The 22680-nt window shown below is 39.7% G+C and overlaps 1 protein-coding gene across 3 annotated transcripts in view; it reads right to left on the reverse strand.

Annotated features, from left to right (window-relative positions):
- Positions 1-22680, reverse strand: part of SLIT3 (slit guidance ligand 3) — a 474748-nt gene that overhangs the window by 140300 nt on the left and 311768 nt on the right. For all 3 annotated transcript variants that reach the window (XM_052684870.1, XM_052684871.1, XM_052684872.1), the window contains 2 exons: positions 10757-10828; positions 4783-4854 (listed from right to left, as the gene is read on the reverse strand). In XM_052684870.1, coding sequence (XP_052540830.1) covers positions 4783-4854; positions 10757-10828 — 144 coding nt within the window. The remainder of the gene's footprint in view (positions 1-4782; positions 4855-10756; positions 10829-22680) is intronic.

Raw genomic sequence — 22680 nt, forward strand, 5'->3', positions numbered from 1 at the left:
CCAGCTAACTGTTCCTTTATTTTGGCTTGGCTCAGACATTCTTACTGAAGTGTCAGATTTTCACTTTATGCAATGTCTTTTTCAGTCCTCAAAATGCTTTTAACTTTCCTTCAGATTGTGAAAACAATTCTTGCTAGGAAGAATTATATTTCCCAAGCTGCATACAATGGCACAGGCTCAGTAAGAATTCAAGTTTTCAAAAGAGAAGGAATTGATAGAGGTAAAACCAGCAATAAATTCCTAATATCTGATAGAAACTTAGACGTGACTTTTTTTTCCCGGCACTATTTCATTCGTCTTCATAACAAGTTAGGCTAAATAAATCACAGTAAAGCTATCCAAAGCAATTTGTTACCTTAAAGTAAGTTTGGCAGTTAGTGCAATAGACAGTGCTTTACTGCAGATTTCAAATCACTGGGAATGACACGGCATTACATCAGCCGGGAGATGATGGTCAGAACGGGGCTGCTGTGCCACAGCCTAAGCGGTCCCTCATCTTTGTGCCTAGGCTCCTCTAAGCTTTTCAACTGTTTACAGGCTTAATTCAGTTCATGAATGAAAGCAGAGGAACTCACTCTCTGCGTAAGTCTGAAATGTATTCATTCACAGCTTAAAAAAACTGTCCTGATAGTTTCGATATAGCCTTCCAAATGTACTCTTGTGGGAAGTTTACTGACCTGAGAATAACATTTATCTCTGACACTATTAACAATAAACAAATGCTGAAACAATTCTCTTGCCAATATTACAAACTGATTTTGATTTGATTAAATGAAAAATTAATTTACTTCAGAAAGTCCATGCAGCAATCTTGAAACATGAAACTATTCATAACCCAGCTCCATGTTCTGCACTGAGTTATTAACCACTTCAACTCCAGCAGAATGGAATTCAGCCTGTGTAACTTGTAAATGCAAGACATTACAAATAGAGCATTTCTCAAACTTTTGCTTACAATTAAGATATTGCGGTCTTTTGCAATTGACCAACTCTGCTGTGCTTCTCAGTGCAAGTGTACTATTTGCTTCCACGTTTCTGTGGAAAGGAGTATTAGATAGCAAGAACATGTGTGCCAGAACACAAAAGCTGAGGCTACATTACCACTGTTCACTCACATCCCTGCTGTGTACTCTTTCTAACTGCTTATTTTTTTCTTGGGGATACTTCACGGGGTCCCAAACACCACAGTATTGCTACAGCTTTCAGCCTTCTTTACAGCCTTCAGCGTATCCTCATATCTTCTCTTTGAGACACAAAAACACTTTCAGTTTTTCAGGAGCGCAGACTTTGGTACAAACAGGATACTTGTCTAACAGCTACCACAGAAGTCATGTAATATAACTTTTTCTGCCCAAATCCCACAGTGGCTTTTTTAAAACTACAGACACTTTTTTCCATATCTTGGCCTGTAACACCCTCTGTCCTCAACAGCAGCCATTATAGCCAGCACTCCACAGGCCTGTTCTGCCCAAACTAGACTTCACTGGAGTTTTGGCCTTCTTCTGTTTTTGATTTTGTCCAGAAAGAGGATTAAAGTTTAGTCCCTACCAAAAATATGCTAGGGACCCCAGCTGCAGTGCCTAAATACTGAAAGAGAACTTCAGAAACTGTAATAGAATCGAATGTGCAGAATGAACTCACAGGTGACCAGTTAGTGACAGAGCCCAGCCTGCATGTGACACAGCAGGGAGAAGGAAAAGCAACAAAATTCTGGGAAGAACTGAAGATGTTCTTAGAGTAGAAATTAAGAAATCTACATCCCTACATATTTCTGGTAAGAAAAATGGAACAGTAAATCCTTATATCACAGAGCTGTTGTACATATAAGGGAACAAAACCCTACAGAAAAATGGATGGGGAGAAAATAATTTTTTGTCCTTTGTGCATGGAATGAAGAGGCCCTGAATCCTTATGAGAGCAAGTTTGCCTTTCTTTAGCTAAGTGCAGAGAAAATCCAGGGTAGAAATGGCTTTTTCGGAATGTTAACTTTTTGTGACCTGCTTGACTCCCACTGATGGATTTCCTGATAGAGAAAATACATGGATTTAAAAGAAAAACTTACGATCTGCTAGAATGTGGGTCACTAAGCAGTTCTAAAAGATTTAAGTTACACGTATTTTTAGAGGAAATCACTTCTAATAATGTAAGAAACATTCCTGTGTTTTAAAACTATAACGCATGTTTTTTTCTTCCATCTCTACCTAGGTAGGCAGAGTACTCTTAGAAACAATTACTAACCCAGGTTAACTTCAGAAGAAAGTAGAGCAGCAACTCACTACACATAGGCCAGCTAGGCTAACAATGTTGGCTGTCTTCCAGATGAGCACTTTCACTCTCTTGGACCCCTAGGGAGTAATGCAATTGCATGCAATCTGGAAGTTAAGGGAGGAGCTAAAAAAAAAAGCATGGATTTTGGGAAGTACAGCACTACTTCATTTTTAATGGAAACAAAGTTGATTATTTTCATTTGCGCTTTCATACTTCCCACTCCTTTACTACTGCATTAACTCAGCAAACTGAAAAATCCAGCTGCTTTGTGCATGGGTTAAACCTCAACGGTGTCTCATTAAAATGTATGCCACCAATCACAGCTGGCTTCTATACACAAAAAATAAAAGTTTCTCTCAGCTGAGCGGCAGCATTGTATGCAGAGCAGTGTTCCTTTAGGGCATGCAGCTGAGTCAGGTTAGTGGGGCCTCAGGCACAAAACCAGCCATTTAAAAGAGAAAACGCTAGTTAGCAAACTGTCTTACTTCATTTCTACATCCCTGTTCTTTCCCCTTTGGCATTTTCACTGGGAGGGCTGGCACTTCAAAGGAGTCATCTGCTCTTGCACTTGTCTTCTTGTGGTTGACAGAACTGAACTGGTGGCTGTATTAGAGGTCAGATGAAAATAAAACTACATCCTCTTGTTCAGAGAAGGGCTAAGACAGAAAAGCCAGATACTGCACATCAGCAGAGCAGTAATCTGAGAACAACGAGAACAGTGACCAGGAGGGAAGAACCTGGCAGAGGTCTGTGTGAAAGAGAAGGGAACTAAACTATCTCTTGCCTGTCAGCCACAGGCAAAGCATCTGTAAGACCTACTTGCAATGAACAGCCAGAGCAAAGCCTTTCAAAAGAAAGCAAAACCAGTGGCAAGCATAAAGTCTATTCCACCCACTTGGATATAAACATACTTAAGCCAGTTTGGCCTGATTTACTGAAAACAGTTTTGGGTGACTGGTCAGAGAATACAGAATCATTTCACTTGCATCTTTGTGCAAGTCGTACCACTAGAACTTCCTGCCCTGTTTATATTCTCACTTCATCTCTCTCGAATCCAATGTGTTCTGTCCCACTCCTGTCACTCCTCCCACTCCTGGAGGGGTATCTGAAGTATTTGTAGCTAAATCTGAAACATTTCTGAGTTGGGAAGTCAGCCCCAGTGGAAGCCTCTTGCCTGCCTAGTTTACTCGAGCCAGCTTTGCCAAGCCCAGAAAGCTGTAGCACTGCAGCATCAGCAGTATCACGTGATGCCAAAACTGTAGTGTTCAGTAAATATCATTCTCTTAGTGAATCATTTCCAGACAGCACTGAGGGATTTGGCCATTTCCACAGTAGGTTGAATAACAGTGCTCTAACTATTCAACAAAGGCTAGCAACACTTAATATATATTTCTGGCATTTTCCCAGCTGGATTCAGGGCACAATGAAACACCCATCCTTCTGCATTCTGCCTCAAAGTTTCCTTGCAACACAAATTTAGTACTGAATAGCCTTCTAATATTAGATCTAGAAAACAAGTTTTATAGGTTGTTAGAATTATAGAGCATTCAGAGGATAGAACTATGGCAGCTTTTGGGAATAAACTACAGCCTTAAAAACGAAGCTATAGGATATGAATATTAATGAGTTAAATGTTTCTAAACTGTCTTTAATGCAAGTAAATATTGGCACAGTTGAGCTTATTCTCTTGTCTCAACTCAGGTCTCTTTCCAATACTCCATTTCAGTTCATTCTCCTAGTGCAGCTTCTGAACTTTTTTAAGCTCTCTTTTACCAACAAAAAGTTCCACTGTTTTAGCAGTGAGGTGAATAGCTAGGTCGAAATACTTTGAAATCAGCTTGGTCTTACAAGCAGTTTCTGTGTTCTATAAACAGAAATGAGTGCTTGTCAAGAATCCTACCTTCATCTTAGTTTCTGATTAAAGTAGTATTTTAGTCCCTTTCCAGCTTAATAATGTAGTAATTATAGCTAAGAAATGTGAAGTTTTTGCTAAGAGCTCAGGTTCTTCCCTAGCTAGTTTGAAGAAACTACAACAAAAATAAAACACAGAAAAAACCCCCACAAAAACTCAGACCTCAGTTTTGTACAACACAGAACTTTGGTACAGAAGCATCGGCCCCTGATCTGCCCTGATTGATACCATCAAAAACATTTAAGCTATGATGGCTTTTGTGTGCCATGATGAGGTGAGGGTATGGATTAGCCTGCAGGTACACATGCACAGCACATGAAGTAACGCATGGGCTTTGAAGAAGTGAACAAGTATATAGCTTTGGAGGTGTCCAACTATATTTTATAAATAAATACACTTCTTAGAGATGTGTAAACCATTTCTTTTTCTAGCCTTCATGACCTCCTATCCTTTGTGATCAATTTTTCATTTACAAAAGATTAGATGCTTCATGCAAGCTGGCACTTGCACACAGAAACACAACTTCTCCCAGACAGCACATTATCGTTTCTCTTGCATACATACTCTCCAAAAATTCTACTTCAGTTCTATTTTCTACTTACAATGAAATGAGAGATTTCAAGCCTTTGAAGGCATCTGGTGCGATGTCAGATATCTGATTCTTGCTGATGTCTCTGTAAAAAGAAGGAAAGATTAAAAGAATATTTGTAAAAATGGAATGGGATGAAAATATTTTAGCTTGAATATTTACATAATTGTAATGTTTTGGAAGAAGATGCTTGATACAGAAATGCAACTAAAACATGATAGTACCTCGGAGGAATTACAGAATGCAGGGACACAGACAGGAAAATTCCAGCAATGAACAAAAACCATCAGCTGTACGACAGGCTGAAACTTCAACACACTGCAACTCTCCTGTAGGTAAGGCCTATCATGTTATGGGCATTGAAACAAAGAATTTTATGAGAAGCTTTTAACAGTAACAACAGCGCAGTGGCCCACTGAATATTTACTGTTTATAAAACATCTTCAGAACTTTTAATAGTAGATGTGGCGCTGTGACTGTGCAAGGCGTCCCTCAAGCACGAGGGGCAGCCTATGCTAAAGCTCTAAGATGGTTTGTATGTTTAAACATTGGCTTGGAAGGGTAACTTGATAATAGTAAGCAGACCATATTTGGATTTTAAGTGAAATCATAGATAAAGTGAGGAAATGTTCTGAAGTGATTAGAAAGTGCTGTCAGGACACACAGTAATGAAGAAGGTGGGATTAATGTTGTCTGCGTGGTGCAGGCACTGGGGAATGGCTTCTGAAGCAGCAAGACAGGATTTGGCTACAGAAAAAAACTTTGTGGTAATTGGGGTGTAGAGATGAGCATCCTTATAAATATGAGAAACATAGTATAGTTAAAATAAATTCCCATCTAAAGCCTAGGAAATTACACTAAGGGTTAGTCTCGGTGTACCCCTACCAATACTGGTAATTCGTAAGGTGACAAAATTCTTGCGATGCAGGACTTTTCCTGCACCAAACTCAGTTTGCTACTTACGGGAGAAGGAATGGGAAACAGACTACCCCCCCCCCTCCTGATCCCAGAGGAGGTGACAGTGTCACAGTTCAGCTTTGTACCAGTTATGCTTGTTTTCTAATGGCCTGGAGAAAACAAGCAGCGTAAAATTCTGCTAGGACCTTCATCTGGTGCAGTAGGTAAGAAGAGGATTGACACAGCAATGGCAGATCTGCACCGAGTTTTCAGATGGAAGGGAAAAGATTTGAGTATCTGAATGGAAATCACAGACCTCTGAAGCCTTACACTCTACTGGTGCAGACCCCACTTGGGAACCCCAGTGAGATTTCTCCAATACTTTAGCTATGCTGTGTGTGGAATTCACTTATACAATGCTGTCATTTGCTAGGGAAAGCGTGTTCCTTGATTGAAAAAAAAAAACAACCAACCTTCAATCTTAATCACAACCAACCATGTATATATCAGTCAATTATAGGCTGCAATACCCTTTCTTCATATGTGGTGCCAAATTTACAGATGCTCAGATATGGAGCCTTACTATGGCTGTCACTGCAAGCCAATCGCACTGTCAGTCAGTTCAACCTGGTGCTTAGCTAAGGGCATAACTTTCAGCTGCTTTGTTGCATTCACTGATAGTTCATATCAACTTTTATCAGCAGTATCAAATAATTTAAATGATGGCTGAAGCTGGAATAATGCAGCCTTTCAGCCTATACATCTCTACTCTAACTTCTGCCAGGGCAGATGCTAACAACCCTGGATAGATCCTCAATAAACACTATTTGAAAGTCAGGAATCAGAAAATAAATATGCTTTCTATTCTACACATGCCATGAGGTATAAATTCTGTTCGATACAATTTTAATGAACTGTTTTCAAATCTAGCTGCATAAAGCAGGATTTTCTTTAGTTCTTTGGGTCAACGAATAACTGTTATGCAACCTACCAGTGTTTTCTGTCACAGCATTCTGCCTACAAAGACAGCATTCAGTGAAGGTTTCTTGTTTCTTGGCTCAACTCACAGAAGCCAAGTTTGTGACAGTGAAAAGAGGTATATTTAGTTTTCTGTCTTTTTTAAAATCTCTAGTGCTTGCTGCTTTTTGTCTTATAATTCACAAGCACAAGTCTGGTATGAATTTGTGCTGTTTATTGGGGATCACAATAGGATTTGCTACAAGGGAATGAAATCAGCTTGCTGAACAGAGAATCTGAAAAGGGGAATCAAGTACTGGAAACAAGTATTTCGGCACTATTTTATTGACTTGCTACATTTCAGCATTTCCATCCTTTCTCTCTCCCCATGTCCAGATGCTAATGAGCATGTAACGAATGGTGCCTGAACGTGCATAAATGCCATGCTGAGTGATGAAACTTACCACTTCATGCAGATGCACTACAATCAGCATTAGAAGATAATTAGACACATTATTTCCTTTCCATTAGAGCCAGGATCTACTGCTGTTGGAAGAGGAGGCTCCATCTCTTTCTGATTTGACTGAGACAAAGGGATTCAATTATGTCATTGTATTTTTGCTCTCTTCCTTTGGTCTGCTGCTGTCCGACAAAATCATCTTATTTTGTGCTTGATTTACATCAAGACAAAGAGATAAGGGTTTCTCTAACCTATTAAGTCAATTTAGGTCTCATAGGGCTCATCTCCATATTTTAGGGTATTGCTGAATCACTCAGTGGAACTGTGGCTCTTTGGCTGGAAATATAATAAACTTATCAGGATTCCACCCAGGCAGGGAATACATTAGTCACCACACACGCATTTCCCTGCAGCTCTGACAGCACAGTAGAGAATGTCTGCTTTCAAAGGGCTGCTTAACACACCTTGGAGGGTGGCAGTGGGTGGCAGTGCCCAGTTACCAGTTAGATACATAAACTGCTGATGACTTTGCAGTAGGGAATAAAGTGCACCTGTGAGTCACAGTATATGTAACATTTGACTGCATGGCAAAGACATTGGCTTAAATGTCTTTACTGTGAAAGGTTTAGAAACAAAACATCTATTTTTAGATACATCCAAATGCAAAACTATTAGTGGACGAACATTCTCTTTGTTGACTAGCATTATTAGAGATAACCTGGAAATCTCTAATATTGAAACTGGGCTATTCTCATCTGACAAGAGTACTCAGTAAAAACCCATGTCATGTGTGGTTTAGTTTTTAAAAGCTGCTTCAAAAAAGTATCAACATCACAGAGCTACTGAGAAGAATGTCAAATCTCAATGTGTTTGCTGCTCAGATGTAGTAAAATGAATTTGAAAACATGAAATGCCATTACAAGCACCAGAGCTAAAGAGGTACATCCACATCTTTCAAAGTGTTGATATGCACTTAACTCAGCATTATGCTACAAACTTGTACTAGAAACCTCAGAAAAGCAAATACAAAATGCAAGGAAATGATTAAAGAATGATATTAGCACAACTGTTGATACATAAATATATTAAAAAAGGCATGTATGGGTGAAGATATCACTGCTTTTCCTTAAAACAAATGGGATGTACCTCGTTCAAGCCCCCCCATACTCTTCTAGAGCCCCTGAATGATTAAAGAGCAAGGAATGAGTTGTAACATTCTCCTCAAAATCAGGGGAACCATCATTCTGGATTGTATAATTCAACTGCACATTTGAATCCTACAAGTGTCTAGTCTGCCTTCTGAAGCAATTACATTTAGCTTAACATAATCTACTGTTTGACAAAATGTGGGTAATTAGGGGAATTCCAGGTCACACAAAGCATTTTAAGCTCTTTTGCCAAAAACCAAGCACTCTGTCACACTGGAAGCTCTTGAAGAGACATTCTAAGTAACTGAATTCAGCTGGATGCAAATACAAAGTTGAACTAATCTACATACATCTTCTGGTATCATCCCAACCTACTGATATTAAGTCATTTAAAGATTAAAGTGGTTCCTACCTAAAAAACAGTACCACTCATCTAATTATTTAAGAAAAGGAAATAGCATCATCTTGCAGGAAATAGTAAACAATCAAAATACTGAGAGCGCTGCAAATGAGCAGTCTGTATCCTTAGCATTCCACCATATGTGCCCACCAGAAGGAGTAGAACAAAATAATATGATTCATGATATTGTGCTAATATTATCCCTTGAGTTCTATGAAAATATTATTTGTAATATCTATAGTAAGAAGAATAACAAAGTTCTTCATTTGTACCCAGGATAGGGCATCAATTAACAAAATGAATAATCTTCATGTGTTACACCACACACTGAAATGATAGTGTGACCATGCAAGAATGGAGACTTCAGTGCTATTAGGAATGTCTTGGTATTACCTTTATGGGAAAGAATGGATAATACTTGTCTTTTAAGAGATAATTTCTTGACAAGATATATTTTAATGTACCTTATGTTAAAGATAATGCCAATTATCTCTTCAAATCATTGGACAAATTGTTTTAAACTCCATGTAACAATAACTCCTGGTCTAAAGCCTCACTGTCCAGTAGCAAAAAAAAATAAAACAAAAAACTTTAATAAGGAGACAGGTTGATAACCAAATTTCAAATCATCACGTTCATGATGGGACATTCTGCAGCCTAACTATCCCTAGGTCTTCCACAAAACAGCCCCATGTTAATTAAGCTTTGACACAGATCATTTGGAAGGATAACTCATTATGGGAGTTCAGATCCCAGTGATGATGCCAGTAATACTCCAGAAAGCTGTTAACACAACTTGCTAATGGAATTCTGCTCTGAAATTCTAATATTAATCATTTCACCTAATAACTGCCACACTGGGTTGGAGGAGTTAGTCAAGTTAGAGAACTTTTTTTTTTGTTAAGTCTCATATCAATTCTCAATCATGAAAAATGAAAGGATAGTAAAACACTGCCAAAATCTAAAATTAGTTATACCTCGGAAAGAACTCAACTAGTGCCTTTAATCATGAAAAAGTTACAAGTTAGGTCACTGAAAAGGGATCTGTCATTTTTCAATGAAATTACTATCTCGCTATCTAATACAGTACTTCTTTAAAAATACATACAGCTATATTGAAAGTGAGACATTAGAACAGAGACTCTGCAAGATTGATGATTTGACCAGTTAAATATTAAGATCCATATTTACAGCTCTTCAGCTTTAGCAACCTGATAACTCTGGAGCAGCAAACAGTAATTTCACTCTCAAATCCAATGGTACAGCACATTTCAGATTCCAAAAGCATTAACATTCTGATGATTCAGTAGCGTTTTGTCAAGTCAGCTGACAGTGTCTTAATTCCAGAAAGCATTGTACACAGTAGAAAACAACAGCTGTAAGAGGTACCATTTTTAAGCAGCCTTAGCACTGAATACAAAGTCTGGACAACTTCTGGTCCAGTGGTACCCATCAACATCCTGATAGGATGGCGAGGCAGGAGTAACATTTTTCATCATTGTCTGAATCACAGTTGTGCTGTCACAACATCTCTCATAAAGCAAGACAAACCAGGGGACCGACCAGCTTGTATGCATTGCTGCTACGAATCAAACTTTGTAAAATTTATTGTTAAATCCACAGAGACAACACAAGAGCTAATCAGGAAGGAATTGTCTGCGTATTCACCAGCGATTGAGAAATTGAGAAAGTGAGCTCCACTAGGCTTGTTTTCCTGTAATCAAGCAATTGAATGCAATATAAATATTCCTAACTACTCTGCAGGAACATGCACTCCTGCTGTAACAGGGGTCAACACAACGGAGTGCTGTGAACAAAAACCAGAATGAGTAAGAGAAAAATACAGAATTTAATACCTTTTCTGAGTAAGCAGATTCGTTTGAACAGACTAACTAATTAGCTCACATCCTTTGAAAGGGAATTTAAGCATTATAAAGGATTTCATGCACTGGTAGTCATCCTAAATCTAATCCTGTTGTTGCACACACTATGAAGAGATGATTTGTGCAATCCCCAGTGATTTCAACATAGAAATTGCCAATATGTTTCTAAAATAACACTGCAAAACGTGAAGCTAGAAGATTCAAAATTGCTCTTGCATTTTGGCCTTATTATTAGCACTTACATTCTCTTAAGTTTCTTGTACTGGGTAAAAGCTCCAGGGGGAATGATTTTGATGAGGTTTTGTTCCAAACGGCTGAAAACAAACAAAGAAATATACATGTTATATACACAATTACAGGAGTGGAATAACAGTAAACATTAAAACTGTTGGGTTTTTGTTTGTTTGTTTTGCACACATACACAATTATTTCATAGAGGTTTATACATGAAATAGATTTTCTTTTGAAAGCCCTAAGTGGAAAAAATGCTGAAAAAAAAATTCTTAGAAAAGAAATTCATCTCGTTGATTACATTAAGTTTGTATTTAAACAAACAAACAAAAAAGCTGTAGAAATTGCTTCTTTAAAGCACAAGGGATTACTTAAAAAAAATCCTAGGTATACTGCATGACTACTTAGTCAAAATTAAGGTGGAAAATACAGATGCTTTCCCTCACTGCAAATAGCAGGTAACCAAACCGAAAGCGATGCTATTTTGTGACAGCTTAATGAGCAGATTAATAATACCAGCTGAGTGACTCAGGAGCAACAATCTGTGGGAAGACGCCAAAGTTCCGCCCCGTATCCAACACTTGCATTAATAATACTACTGCAGAACAGTGTGGAAACCACTGCAATATAAATTCAGATTTTTAACTTTTTTCCTTATCTTTGGGGGAGGGGAAATCTATTTAAAGCAGAGGAGAAAGGACTCCATGCTTCAATTTTCACTAACAAATATCGAAATTGTTATATGGTCCAGACTAAGTGAATATGCTGCTGCTTTCATTTCTGAGCTCTGTTTTGAAAGAAACATTCTTTATAAAGTAGCATAAATGCTTGTACCAATAACAAAAAGTGAGCAGCATTAAGATACTGCATGCAGTAACCATTAACGTGATTCATTTCTGTGCCTTCTCAGAAACCAGATCCCCAAATACCTGCAAGAAGGACTGCATTCTCCTCACATGAACCCTAAATATGCATCTCAATTACAAATGTAAAACAAGACCCCCCTTACAACAAATTCAGATGTCCGTGGCAGTTAAAATCATGCAAATACAGCAGGAATAGAAAGCATGCTTTGATTTTACCTAGTTCTTATTACCCAAAAGTTGTGTTGCTGTTTTTTTTTTTGTTTTTTTTTCTTCAAAAATATGATATAAAGAAAGAGTTACAATAGCAGAAATCTGTGGTTGGAAATGCTTAAGAATTGAAATATGAAGACAGTGGAGTGAAGGAAGGAACCACTGGAGTTATGTAGGGTTGCTGCAGCAGTGCAGAAGGGAGGAAAAAATTAAAGACCAGGAACAGAGGTAAAATGAGCTACAGGCAGAACTGAATGAAGGTTTTTAAGGACTATGGAAGGGGGCAGAGAAAAGGAATACAGCCCATCAACCCTCTACCGCACAGCATATCCTTCTGTTGATCTGTGCTTTCAACAGGCAAAAAATTCCCTTGAAAACACAGTATTTTGCCAGCTCGGTTACGCTTTGAGAAGCTATTTAAGCCATAAACATTGAGATATTTGTACAGCCAACGTGCACAGACCTTTTCATTTCTGTAGTAGTCTATTTTAAAGGCTGCAATCGGAGTTAGTTCTCTTCCTTGTTTTGTGATTTGAATTAGCATCTGAGATTTCCCTCCCTTGCTCTAAATATAACGGGCATCGTTCCCGGCCAGCCCGCAGTGCATGCAGATTGCTGCACGCTCAGCACTCTGCTATTGTTGGGTGTTTGTCACCAGAGTTAGCGGTACACTCTTCCCATAAAGGCTTTTTGTCAGCTTGCCAGCTCAGTAACTCCGCCCAAATGTTTCTAAGCAGAAACTTCTAGGAACAAAGCAGGGCCCGCTTGCCCAGCTCCTTGCTGTACGGATGGGAATGGCACACAGGCACAGAGCTGTCCTTACGGTGCAACCCGAACACACCACCAGGAGGGAAATATGCCCCAATTTTATAACTGCTTCAAATTCCAAGGACATTTCAGTCACTCGGAAGTGTAAATCCACACAAAATAACCCCACAGAGTGCAAAAAAAAAAAACAAAATTGGAGTAGCGCAGACTTTGAGTGATACGACCAATTTCTGGAGAAGGCAGAGAGGAATACGAAAGGGCTCCTCCACAGCACAACCTGCACTGCCCTTTCCTAGTACATTTGCAGCAGTGGCCAAGAGATGAACAAGGCTGCTGTCATCTGCTGCTGCACTGCCACCTTAACACCTCACCTGTTCCTACTGTACAAAGCTCTTTGTCAAAGAAGGGCTGAAGGCTACACATGGTGTTTCTGCTTGGTGCACTGTGACTGCAGTTTGCAGATGCTCACACAGAAGCAACAAGTGGTATGGCAGGCTGAACCTCTCTCACCAGCCCTTGTTCTCGAGTGATTCCAACCTGGGAACAAAATGCAGCTGAACTAGAAGCTGCTATACCCAAACATGGCCTCAGAAAACTGTTTCTTTCATGGTCTGTCTGTGCATCCCGTGAAGCACTGACACACTATAAAACAACCTGCACTAGTGCAAATGAACGAGATGATTTATTTTGTGCATCGCTGGAATACTCTATAAATTAGTTTTACAATACATTTGAGAACTCTGTACATGAGATGAAATCCTAAAAGAGTAAACTTTGATCATCTGAACTATTGTCTGCCACATTAAAGATTTCTTACAACTCAATAAAATTTTGCTCAATTTTCCTCTGGTATTTCATAATAAGATCCATTTAAAAGGCTACATAAGTTGAATTCACAAGGCTGATAAAATAAATTGGCCATGTTCAAACCTCTCAGGGGCTTTTGTTCCTCCTTTCAGTTACCCATTTCACTGTGCCTGTCGCCTGCTGCCAGCTGCATCGTTTGGATGAACTGAAGCATATCTCCCCCCTCCTGACATACAGCAGTGCTGTCTGCCTCTTGAAGCTTTATTTTATTGCCTTCGACAACAACATCAAAGGACAAGAACAATTTCCTTTCCCCTCTCTAATATGTTATCAGAGATTGGAGAGTATGAGGATCCAATGGATTCAGATACATTTTTCTTGTAACAACACGATGCTAGACAGGATAATGTCTTCCTTCTTCTCACTCTTTCTGAATAACTTTGCAGCAATAAGAGCAAAAAGTAAACATCGGAGAAAAAAAAACCAAAAAAATAGGAAACTATGCAGTTAGATATGACAAATGATCCCAGAGCAAAGAATAAGCATTCAAATTCCCATGCTAATCCATCTCAGAGTTCACTGAGGTGCAAATCTTTTCATCACCTCCTCAGCTGGCGCCTGTACTGCTCACACCCAGGATGGCAAAACACAAAGGTTAAAAGCTCTCCCTAAGGCAGCCTTGCAGAGCCAGCTCAGCTCCCAGGGGTGACGAAGCCATTTGTCTTGAAGAATGATTTCCCCTGCAGAGTGGGGGAGACAGTTGTATTAATTTGGACCTTAACTATCTCTCTTTCAATGAAGGAAAGAAAGAATTTGTTACTTGGTCTCTAATGGAGCAGTTTGCTAGCAATTTTCCCATTTCAAACACCGTCTCAGCTGCTAATGTGTAATGTTTTGTCAAGCTTGCCTACCCATAACATAGACAAATCACTAGCTTAGAGAAAAAGAGAGAGGGAGTGAAGCAACAGTACCGATAATTCTCAGCTGTCAGATGAATAGAGCCTACAAATGAGACAGCCATGCTCTATTAACAGTGCCATCGAGCTCTTGCCTGAGATGTGTCAGAAACGTCCCTCTGAATCCAGCAGCCATGAGCTCCCTGCTGGGAGACAGCAAGCGAGTGAATGAGCCGGGCTGCTCCCTGCATCACGCTGCCAGCCGTGCTGTGGGGCTCACCGGGGCTCACATCACCCAGGCAGCTGAGAACTGAAAGCGATCTCCAGGAGAGAGACAGCATGAGATTGGATTAGTGTGCAGCAGTGACTGTCAGAGCTGGTCTCTGGCAGGATGCACAGCCTCTGTGAAGGTTCTTGGGAAGGGCAAAATGCTTTCTTCCCTCCTGCCCTATAAGGGGATTTTCAAGAGCCGGTCAAGGCTATGTGGGAGAAATAACCCACATGTTCACCCAATGCTTTTTATTAAGGAGGATGAAACTTCCTGAACAACAGACAGCATGCTTGTCCTTGCCAAGGGGAGAGAACAACTGGATCACAAAAGCTGCTTGGACTATTATTTGCCATTTATCTCACATTCTGGACTTGCACATCTTATCATGCATTTTAGTCTTCAATGAGGAAAAGTTCACAAATTTATTTTCAGTATTTAATAGGAATAGATCATACTTAAAATCTGGTTGTCTTACAGCAACTACAGGCTAGAGCCGAACGCCGTCCTGACCCCTTTCTTCCTCCACCCACAGCAGGCTCAGGCAGCTGCACTGATGGATTCACCCAAAGACAGCACTGCATAGGGGACACCTTCACGGGGTAGGGAGGAACCTTGTCCTGCATTCACACTGTCAGCACTTGCAGCTTACTCTGCAGTGAGAAGCAGACGTCACACAGTCCCTGCTCTTTACACTGCAGCACTGCACAGGGCACTTCTCTGCAAAGCATGAGGCAAAAATCCTGCAGTTCTGTTGCTTTACAAAGTTTATAGATCTACACTAACAAGAACTAAAAACCTCAGTGCTTGCTTTTTGTTTTAACTAAGATAGCTAAAACCTTAGTCTCTACCTTAGCCAAAGATTGCCACTATAAACACACACAGTTCTCCAAGACTTTTATAATTCTACCTTTCATCACAGTGCCTGAACGACTTCCAAACAAAACTAATATCTATTATGAAAAGCTCTCTCATTGAGCCTGCCTCTCTGTGTTAGGAATTAGAGAAGTGAGAGCCAGTGAACTGTCCACTATATTAATACAAGGTGACAAGCAGAGTTCCCCTTGAAGAATAATATACTTCTTATATTGATGTTTGGTGTTGATTTTCAGGATCCAGCAGTCAAGTTCCTCATGCTTCTCAGGCATTCATCTAAGGGCAAATTCTTAGTGGACAAAATCTCACCAAGAATGAAGTGGCATTTCAAAATAAATCTAGCTAGGAAGTTACATAGTTAATTCCACTAACCAAAAGGCATCCACCAGAATGAAACCACTCCTTTTGATGTGTTCCCCCATACCATGGTGTTCATCTAAAAGTAATGCTAGTGACATTGGATTTTCTGACATACTACAGTTAATTTGGTTAAGCTGACCCAGGTCCCAGCGTAAGAAGTGAATTTATAATGGTGGTCACACTGGAAACCAACTGGCTGTGTTGTGGTATTTTAATTTTGTGCCAAGTGCTGTACAGACAGACAGGGATATATCAGATAAAACTGTAGTTGGCTATTTTGCAAAACAGTTTTTGACATGATACCAATGTTTTCCTCTATACAAACACAGTATGCAGTAAGATACTGCCAGGCCTCAAGGCTTCTCTGTCTACCACTGCAATACTCCATCTTCCCTGGTGGTATTTTTGGCTTTTCTCATCATACTGCAGTATTACTTTCTCCTGCCAGTCCCACTGATTGCCTTTCCCTGCTCCATCTTCAGAGGAGGTGCAGCACCCACCAAACACGATGTCGGTGCCTCAGCTTGCTCAGCCCGCAGTCCACATCTGTGAGACCTTTTTGCAGGCTGTGCCCAGGGGTAAAAGCAGCGATTTCAATTGCAAGCCATCAGCAGTAGGTACAATCAGTGAGGATGCTAATAGGCTAAATGCAAGCTGTTCTAGGGGTAAAATACAAAATATCCTCTCACTCTTCTTTTGCTACTTCCCATCATTTGATATTTAGGATCACTGCTGTACCTTAGAAGAACCTAGCTAGCATTAGATGGAGATCACTTCCCTTCTCAGCACACTTCCATGGCTCCCACGGACTTTGGATCTGTATTTGCAGGAAGATTCTCTCTGGGATCTGCCTACAGATGGCTGTGAGGACCATGGGACAGAATACGTCCTTCGTCTGCAGAGAATCAGCCACCTCTAAAGAAACACAGTCAAGCTGTGTGCTTCATTCAACCAGCAGGTGTGTCTTCCTGCAGGTTTGGGTTTCCAAGATCCTTTGGCGTGGTAACAACAGCAGAAACTTTGGTCTCACTTTCAGATTGTTGTGGCCCCCCACGGTTCCAGCTGAGACCCTTCTGCATTCAGTTCAGAGAGCTCCAAGGAGACTGGCCTGGAGGGTGCTACATGAGGGTGAAGTTCTCTCAGCTACGTTTCAAGAATGCAGGCTCAGATCTCTGCTGAGCGTGTTTTGTTGTGGCTGGTTTTTGTTGTTGTTGCTTTGGTTTCGTTTTGTTCTTTTGTTGTTTTTTTTTTTTAATCTGAAGCTTCACGTCTATACATGGGAGATGCACGGTCTCTTCAGTGCACGCTAACAATCAATACTTGGCCTACTGCTACATTTCACAAATGTAAACAAGAAGCAGTGGTTTTCAACAAACCAGACTTGGCAAAAGGTTTTGAAATACATTCCTATTAGGGAGTTTTGTCGATCTGAATCTCCTACCCTTTGCTGAAAGATATTCAGTAAACAAATTTGATTATGTGGTACCACTACTCGTTGCCCTTTCTGGCCTTACCATTCATTTCTTGTTAACAAGGCTAAATACACGTCCCTGCTGAAGTGATGTCTCTGGAGCAGAAAGTGACCAACAAAAAAAGCCAACAGATCCAAACCTACAGCCCTGTAAGAACAGTAACTCCTGCAGAGCTTGCCTCAGTAAATTTCGCCTGCACTTAACTTTTTTTTAATTAATTTTTTTTTTAAGTGTAAATTTCTCAATTGTAAAAAGAGAGAACATGGTAAAAATCATGCGACCAAAAGAATGAATATCATTATTGGTGTATGCAGTCTAGATTTATCAAAACAAAAACACCTTATCATGCTTAGGGATGACACTAGTTACTTACACAGACAAACATGTAAGAGATAAATCCTGCCTTGGTCTTAAAGCAGAAACTCCTTGCAGTTACTGCCTGTATTATAAACTATTTTTCTTCAGCTACCTCAGCAAACAAAGCACCTTCTTGACATTTCCCATAATTTTGTGGGTTTTTTTCTGCTGATGGTCAACCTAAAATATTTTATTATTTCATCCTTATTTTTGGGTCTTGCCATCATTCAGTAGAAGGTCATCTACCTGTTTCTGGCTTGACAGTAGAAATCTCATTTTGATGTTGAATGTAAGGAGCCAATAATACAGTTTGCCTTGTGAAACCCACTAAACAGTAGTCAAATTTGACATGTGAAACTGTCCAGAGCCAATTTACAGCAGTGAATGAAAATCATATTACATGATTCAACTACAGGAGCCAACCTGATTCCCTACCCAGAGAACTTGCCACCAGAGGCAATTATGGAACATTTATTACGGTGTTCAAAAATACTGTGCTGGCTTCAGCTCCAGTATTTACCGGAAGCCTGGGAAAATTAGTATAAGCTTCTTTTAGGAGGGAGAATAATGTTAAATTCATAACTGTCTTCCCTCTACTCTCAAATGTGTGGTGTCCACACACTTATATTTCTGAGAAATGCAAAAAACTTTTGTCTTCTTGAAGCTGAGAAAGTATGTCCATACTTCAGGATTCCCAACACAGTGTTACTCCCATGACAGCAATTCTCAGAATATTAAATCTGTCAGAAATGCATTGATTAAAGATGGAATAAGTACAACATTTCGTTTCAAAGTGATTTTCTTAAAGAAATGTAGGCTTGTCTTCATTTTGACAGAATGATGCAAAAAAATAACAGCATTAGATCTTTTTTTAACAATAAAATTCTAGCATTTTTCTTAAGTGCAGAAATTGTACCAAATTCAAGTACTATTCATGCCTAGTAACCCTTAGTCATCAATTCAACTATCAGCTTTCAACAGAGAGAATGATAAAATAAATCAATAAAGAGAACTGACTCAAAACTGACCTTAAGCCTTAGCTAGCTACTGGTAGCAGCGCTGCCAGCCTGTTTCACTCTCTGATTCTCTGCTCAGAAGCCAGACTAGAAGCTGTGGTTACCATCTCACCAGATATGTCATTAAGTGTATCTAGATTCATGTGTTTGTAGACTGCAGTCTGCAGACCATGGGGACTTGGCTTTACAGAGTAATAAGTGTAGAGCAACACTGCATGCTCAAAGCAGTCCTACTGACTTTTACTGCAGCTGTGAGTCCTCAAGTGCTTCTGAGTATCTCAGTTGAGCCAGCCAGAAAAGGAAGATTACATCATTAATGACCACCCATGGAAGTCTGTGCAACTCACTTGCTCAGAATCAATCAATAAACCCACAGGCAAAAGGAGATACAATCCAATCTGAACAGCACTCGTGACATGATCTCCTCCAATGCCCTCATTTTAGAATTTTCCTGTTTTTGCACCAGATTCCATACAAACACATACATACAAAATTTTCTTTACTGCTTCAACCTGAATCCTTAAGTATTTTCATGTCTTTCTCTATTTACTGAACTCAAAATCAAAAGATGACATAACCAGTTCCAGCAAAAGGAATCATGAGCAAGACAAGTACAGAGGCAACGCCTCTGAATTAGTATTTAACTGGAAGAAATAACAACAGTTAAAATAGTTATTGGCCATGTTGTTTAGCTGTTGTTGGGTTGCAAATGCTCATGGTGACACATCAGGAAGGCAGTGTATCCATCTCTGTGAATTGCACTGGCTCCAGCTTCACCCACTGCTCTGTCGTGGCCTGGCAGCCTGTCCGGCCCTGTCTGTCTGTCACCCTGCCATCCCAGCCTACCTGCCACATCCCCAAAGCCCACTCGGTGAGCTGTGCCCCAGGATCACTACTGGCCACTACAGGCTTTATCCCCAGACATTCCTCACTTTCTCAGACTCTTCTATCAGTCTGTCACAATTGACTTTGTTCCCAGTCTTTCTCATCATCACGTTTGCTGTTTCTTGTTCAGCCTTCCTTACCCCAACAATTTCGATACAGAGCAAAGCCCATCTTTATTCTCTCAAGTCTCTGTCCCAACACACACTGCAATCCTTGGCGATTAATCAGATCCTCCTCTTACATCCTCAGAAGGTCCTTCAGAACAGCAGTGCCTGATAAGATCAAGTCTGATCAGAAAATGGATTGTTTGAAGACTTCATCTTCTCCCCAGTCCCCTAGGTCAGCCCTCCTCTCCAAGGCTGAGTCCATTTTGCACGTTTTCAAGCCATTATGCTATCTCTGCCTTTTATCTTACAATCATTTTCTCTTACCCTTCCTAGACACATGTAAACTTCTCCTTTTATTGCATATACCATGCCAATGTCATGATGTGACCACATCACTCATTTACCAGCAAAGCATGAAGGCATATTTGTTTTGGTATTTCTCTTTTAGTAAATTTCCAGGTGCTTAATGATTTTTGCTTTCATCAGAGCATTCATGCAGAACTGCTCCATGGCTATTCTCTTCAGTTTCTCTATAACATACAGTGGTCATCTGTTCTCTAAAATACAGAAGGGAATCACTTTGTAAAAAGGGAATCTTCTACATCACACAACATCCTTTGTCCAATCCTTAGCTTTAGTTTCTTGTGTTTTCTTCTTCATTTTTCCTCAGTTTATTTGGCTGCTGCTGTCAGCTCCTGACTAAACAAATAACTTTACAGAAAAGGAATAGCATTTCGTACATTCTAGCTATCTATTTTATGAAATGATGAAGAAGTAAGCCCAGCACACAGCTTTCTAGCTTTCCTAAATTCCTTTATTTACTAATGAACACGCTTGTAACGAGGGCCTTCAGGATAACGCACCAAAAGGAAAAGTATAATACAGCAACACAACAAACTTCCAAGTCACATGTGGCAGAGGTCAGAAGCAAGGGAAAATGAGTATTATATGTTATCTGTTTTATGTCCTGTGACAAGGGAAGTGTCTCTTTTGCGATAGCTTTTTATCAACAAAAGCAAACGTAAGACTTTTTGGAAGCTTTGCTAGAAACGCTCTGCCTTTCTATTATTAATGAAAAAAGAAAGGAGGAAGAAGGCAGAGTAAAAGACCCTTAATTAATACTGAAACATAGAGTAAAATGTTCTTCATCTTTAATGATCTGGTTACAGTAACAGCTGTGTGTTTCAGTTCTGCAGGAACTCAGTCAAGGGTTCTTATCTGGCACAGTTTGGCTTATGAAGAAAGATGAAGTTAAGAGGAAATACAAGTAGAAAGCTGTAATCGAATGTAACTAATAAGCAAAGGAACTTGGAAATGCCCCAGGTGGAGGAGTAAGCACAGCATTTTAATACTAACATATAAATATTCTGAATAGACTACAGTCTACAGAGGAAATGTTTGGGGTTTTTTAATGTGGAATGTGTATTTACAATGCTAGGTAGAACAGATAAATGAAAAATACACCACCTCAAGTAATATCCCATAGGAATTTTGAAATGTGGTGTGTGCATTAGTAACCCAGCAAAGTAGTTTGTTCATACTACGTATTCCAAAAGAGGAATTTCATCTCTAGTAAGAGACAGATCTGTATAAGATAATCAGAATCAGCCCACAGGATAACAGGGTACAGAAATAAGTGCTCAGGCAGCACCACTACAGCTGCCTTTTATGCAAAGGGTGTGACTTATCTCCAACAATAGGGAACAGCCCCAAAGGGAAAAAAAAATACCAGCCAACACATAACCTCACAGCTCTCTGTGCTGAGAGATGTGGGCTGCTGCACATAGGGAGAATTTGTTTGGTTCCATAGCTGCATTACAGCAAGAGAACATTATTCTATTGTATTCTATTGTATCAAATCAGAAGACAGTCATTATTCCATGTATAGCTGGAGCCTGACCTTTGGATGGATTTTTATTGAATAAGTGTAGAGTAGACTCAGCCAAACTGAATTTCTGAGCAGTACAATAAACTTCTCATAAAACAGAATGGTTTTCTTGGTCAAAGGAATTTATGCCAGGATTTTTCTGAGAAAACACTGCGGCAGCAATCTTCCATCCTTCTAGAAACATTTTGTTCTGTGAGAATATCCTTTACTTAAACTAGATGTGAGAATGTGTAATGCTTTGCCCTTGGATTTTAGATTATTCTTTCTTACCAGTACTTTGACAAAAAAACTGCTCTACCAAAAGAAAAAGAATGGTACGTGCCAATGGCAATGTCACTGATGTCACTCATTCTGATAGAACTACTTGAATTTCTTAAGATATATTTCATTAAAAAAGTAAACTTCTCGTCATTGACTGCATTATAAAGTCAGCAATAAGGTTTACATGAGGGTTAGCTCACATTACACTCTGAACATACTATTCACCAATATTCCTTCTGCAGAACTACTCCCACCGGAAATGACAATGAATTTGTAAAGGATGTATGTGGGATTAACGTGATCTAAAAGGATTATCAGTAGGCAAAGACTGAAACAAGCATGGCCTAAAACGCAAGAAGTCTGACATGTAAATCACTAACGAGCTTCAGGCAGTGTTCTATGGAGCTAGAAGTTTTATAACCTGCAGGTCATGAAAGTTTCTCAAAATGTTACCTGCATCTTGACTGGCTATCTCATCATCTACCTTAAAGGATCTCCAAGTTTTCCTCCACTTTCTGCCCTCCTAAATCGCTTTCAGAAGTCATAGGTGCTAGAGATACTAGAAAGGAGACAGGATGTGAATATTCAGTGCTACTGTGACCAAGCTAGGGACCAACATTTTCACTTGCTCGCCGACTCTAACTGCACTGCTGCAGGGAAGTGTTGGAGCACACCAGTTCAGTCTTCCTGCAGATACTGCCGTCCATGTGACTTCAGCATAGGGCCACAAAGCTGATTTGATTTCTGCTAATATCGTTAACATTACCAAGTAACATTTTACAATTCTCTAAACCCAACCCTAATTCAGGAGCAAGTCTGAAACCAGTCTCTTTTCTGCCTATTATAAAAAACTGTTCCAGTCACTCCTGCAAACTTGCTTGTCCCCTATCTGACAGAA

This window comes from Tympanuchus pallidicinctus, unplaced genomic scaffold, assembly GCF_026119805.1.
Source record: "Tympanuchus pallidicinctus isolate F22 unplaced genomic scaffold, pur_lepc_1.0 scaffold21, whole genome shotgun sequence".
Taxonomy (NCBI): Eukaryota; Metazoa; Chordata; class Aves; order Galliformes; family Phasianidae; genus Tympanuchus; species Tympanuchus pallidicinctus.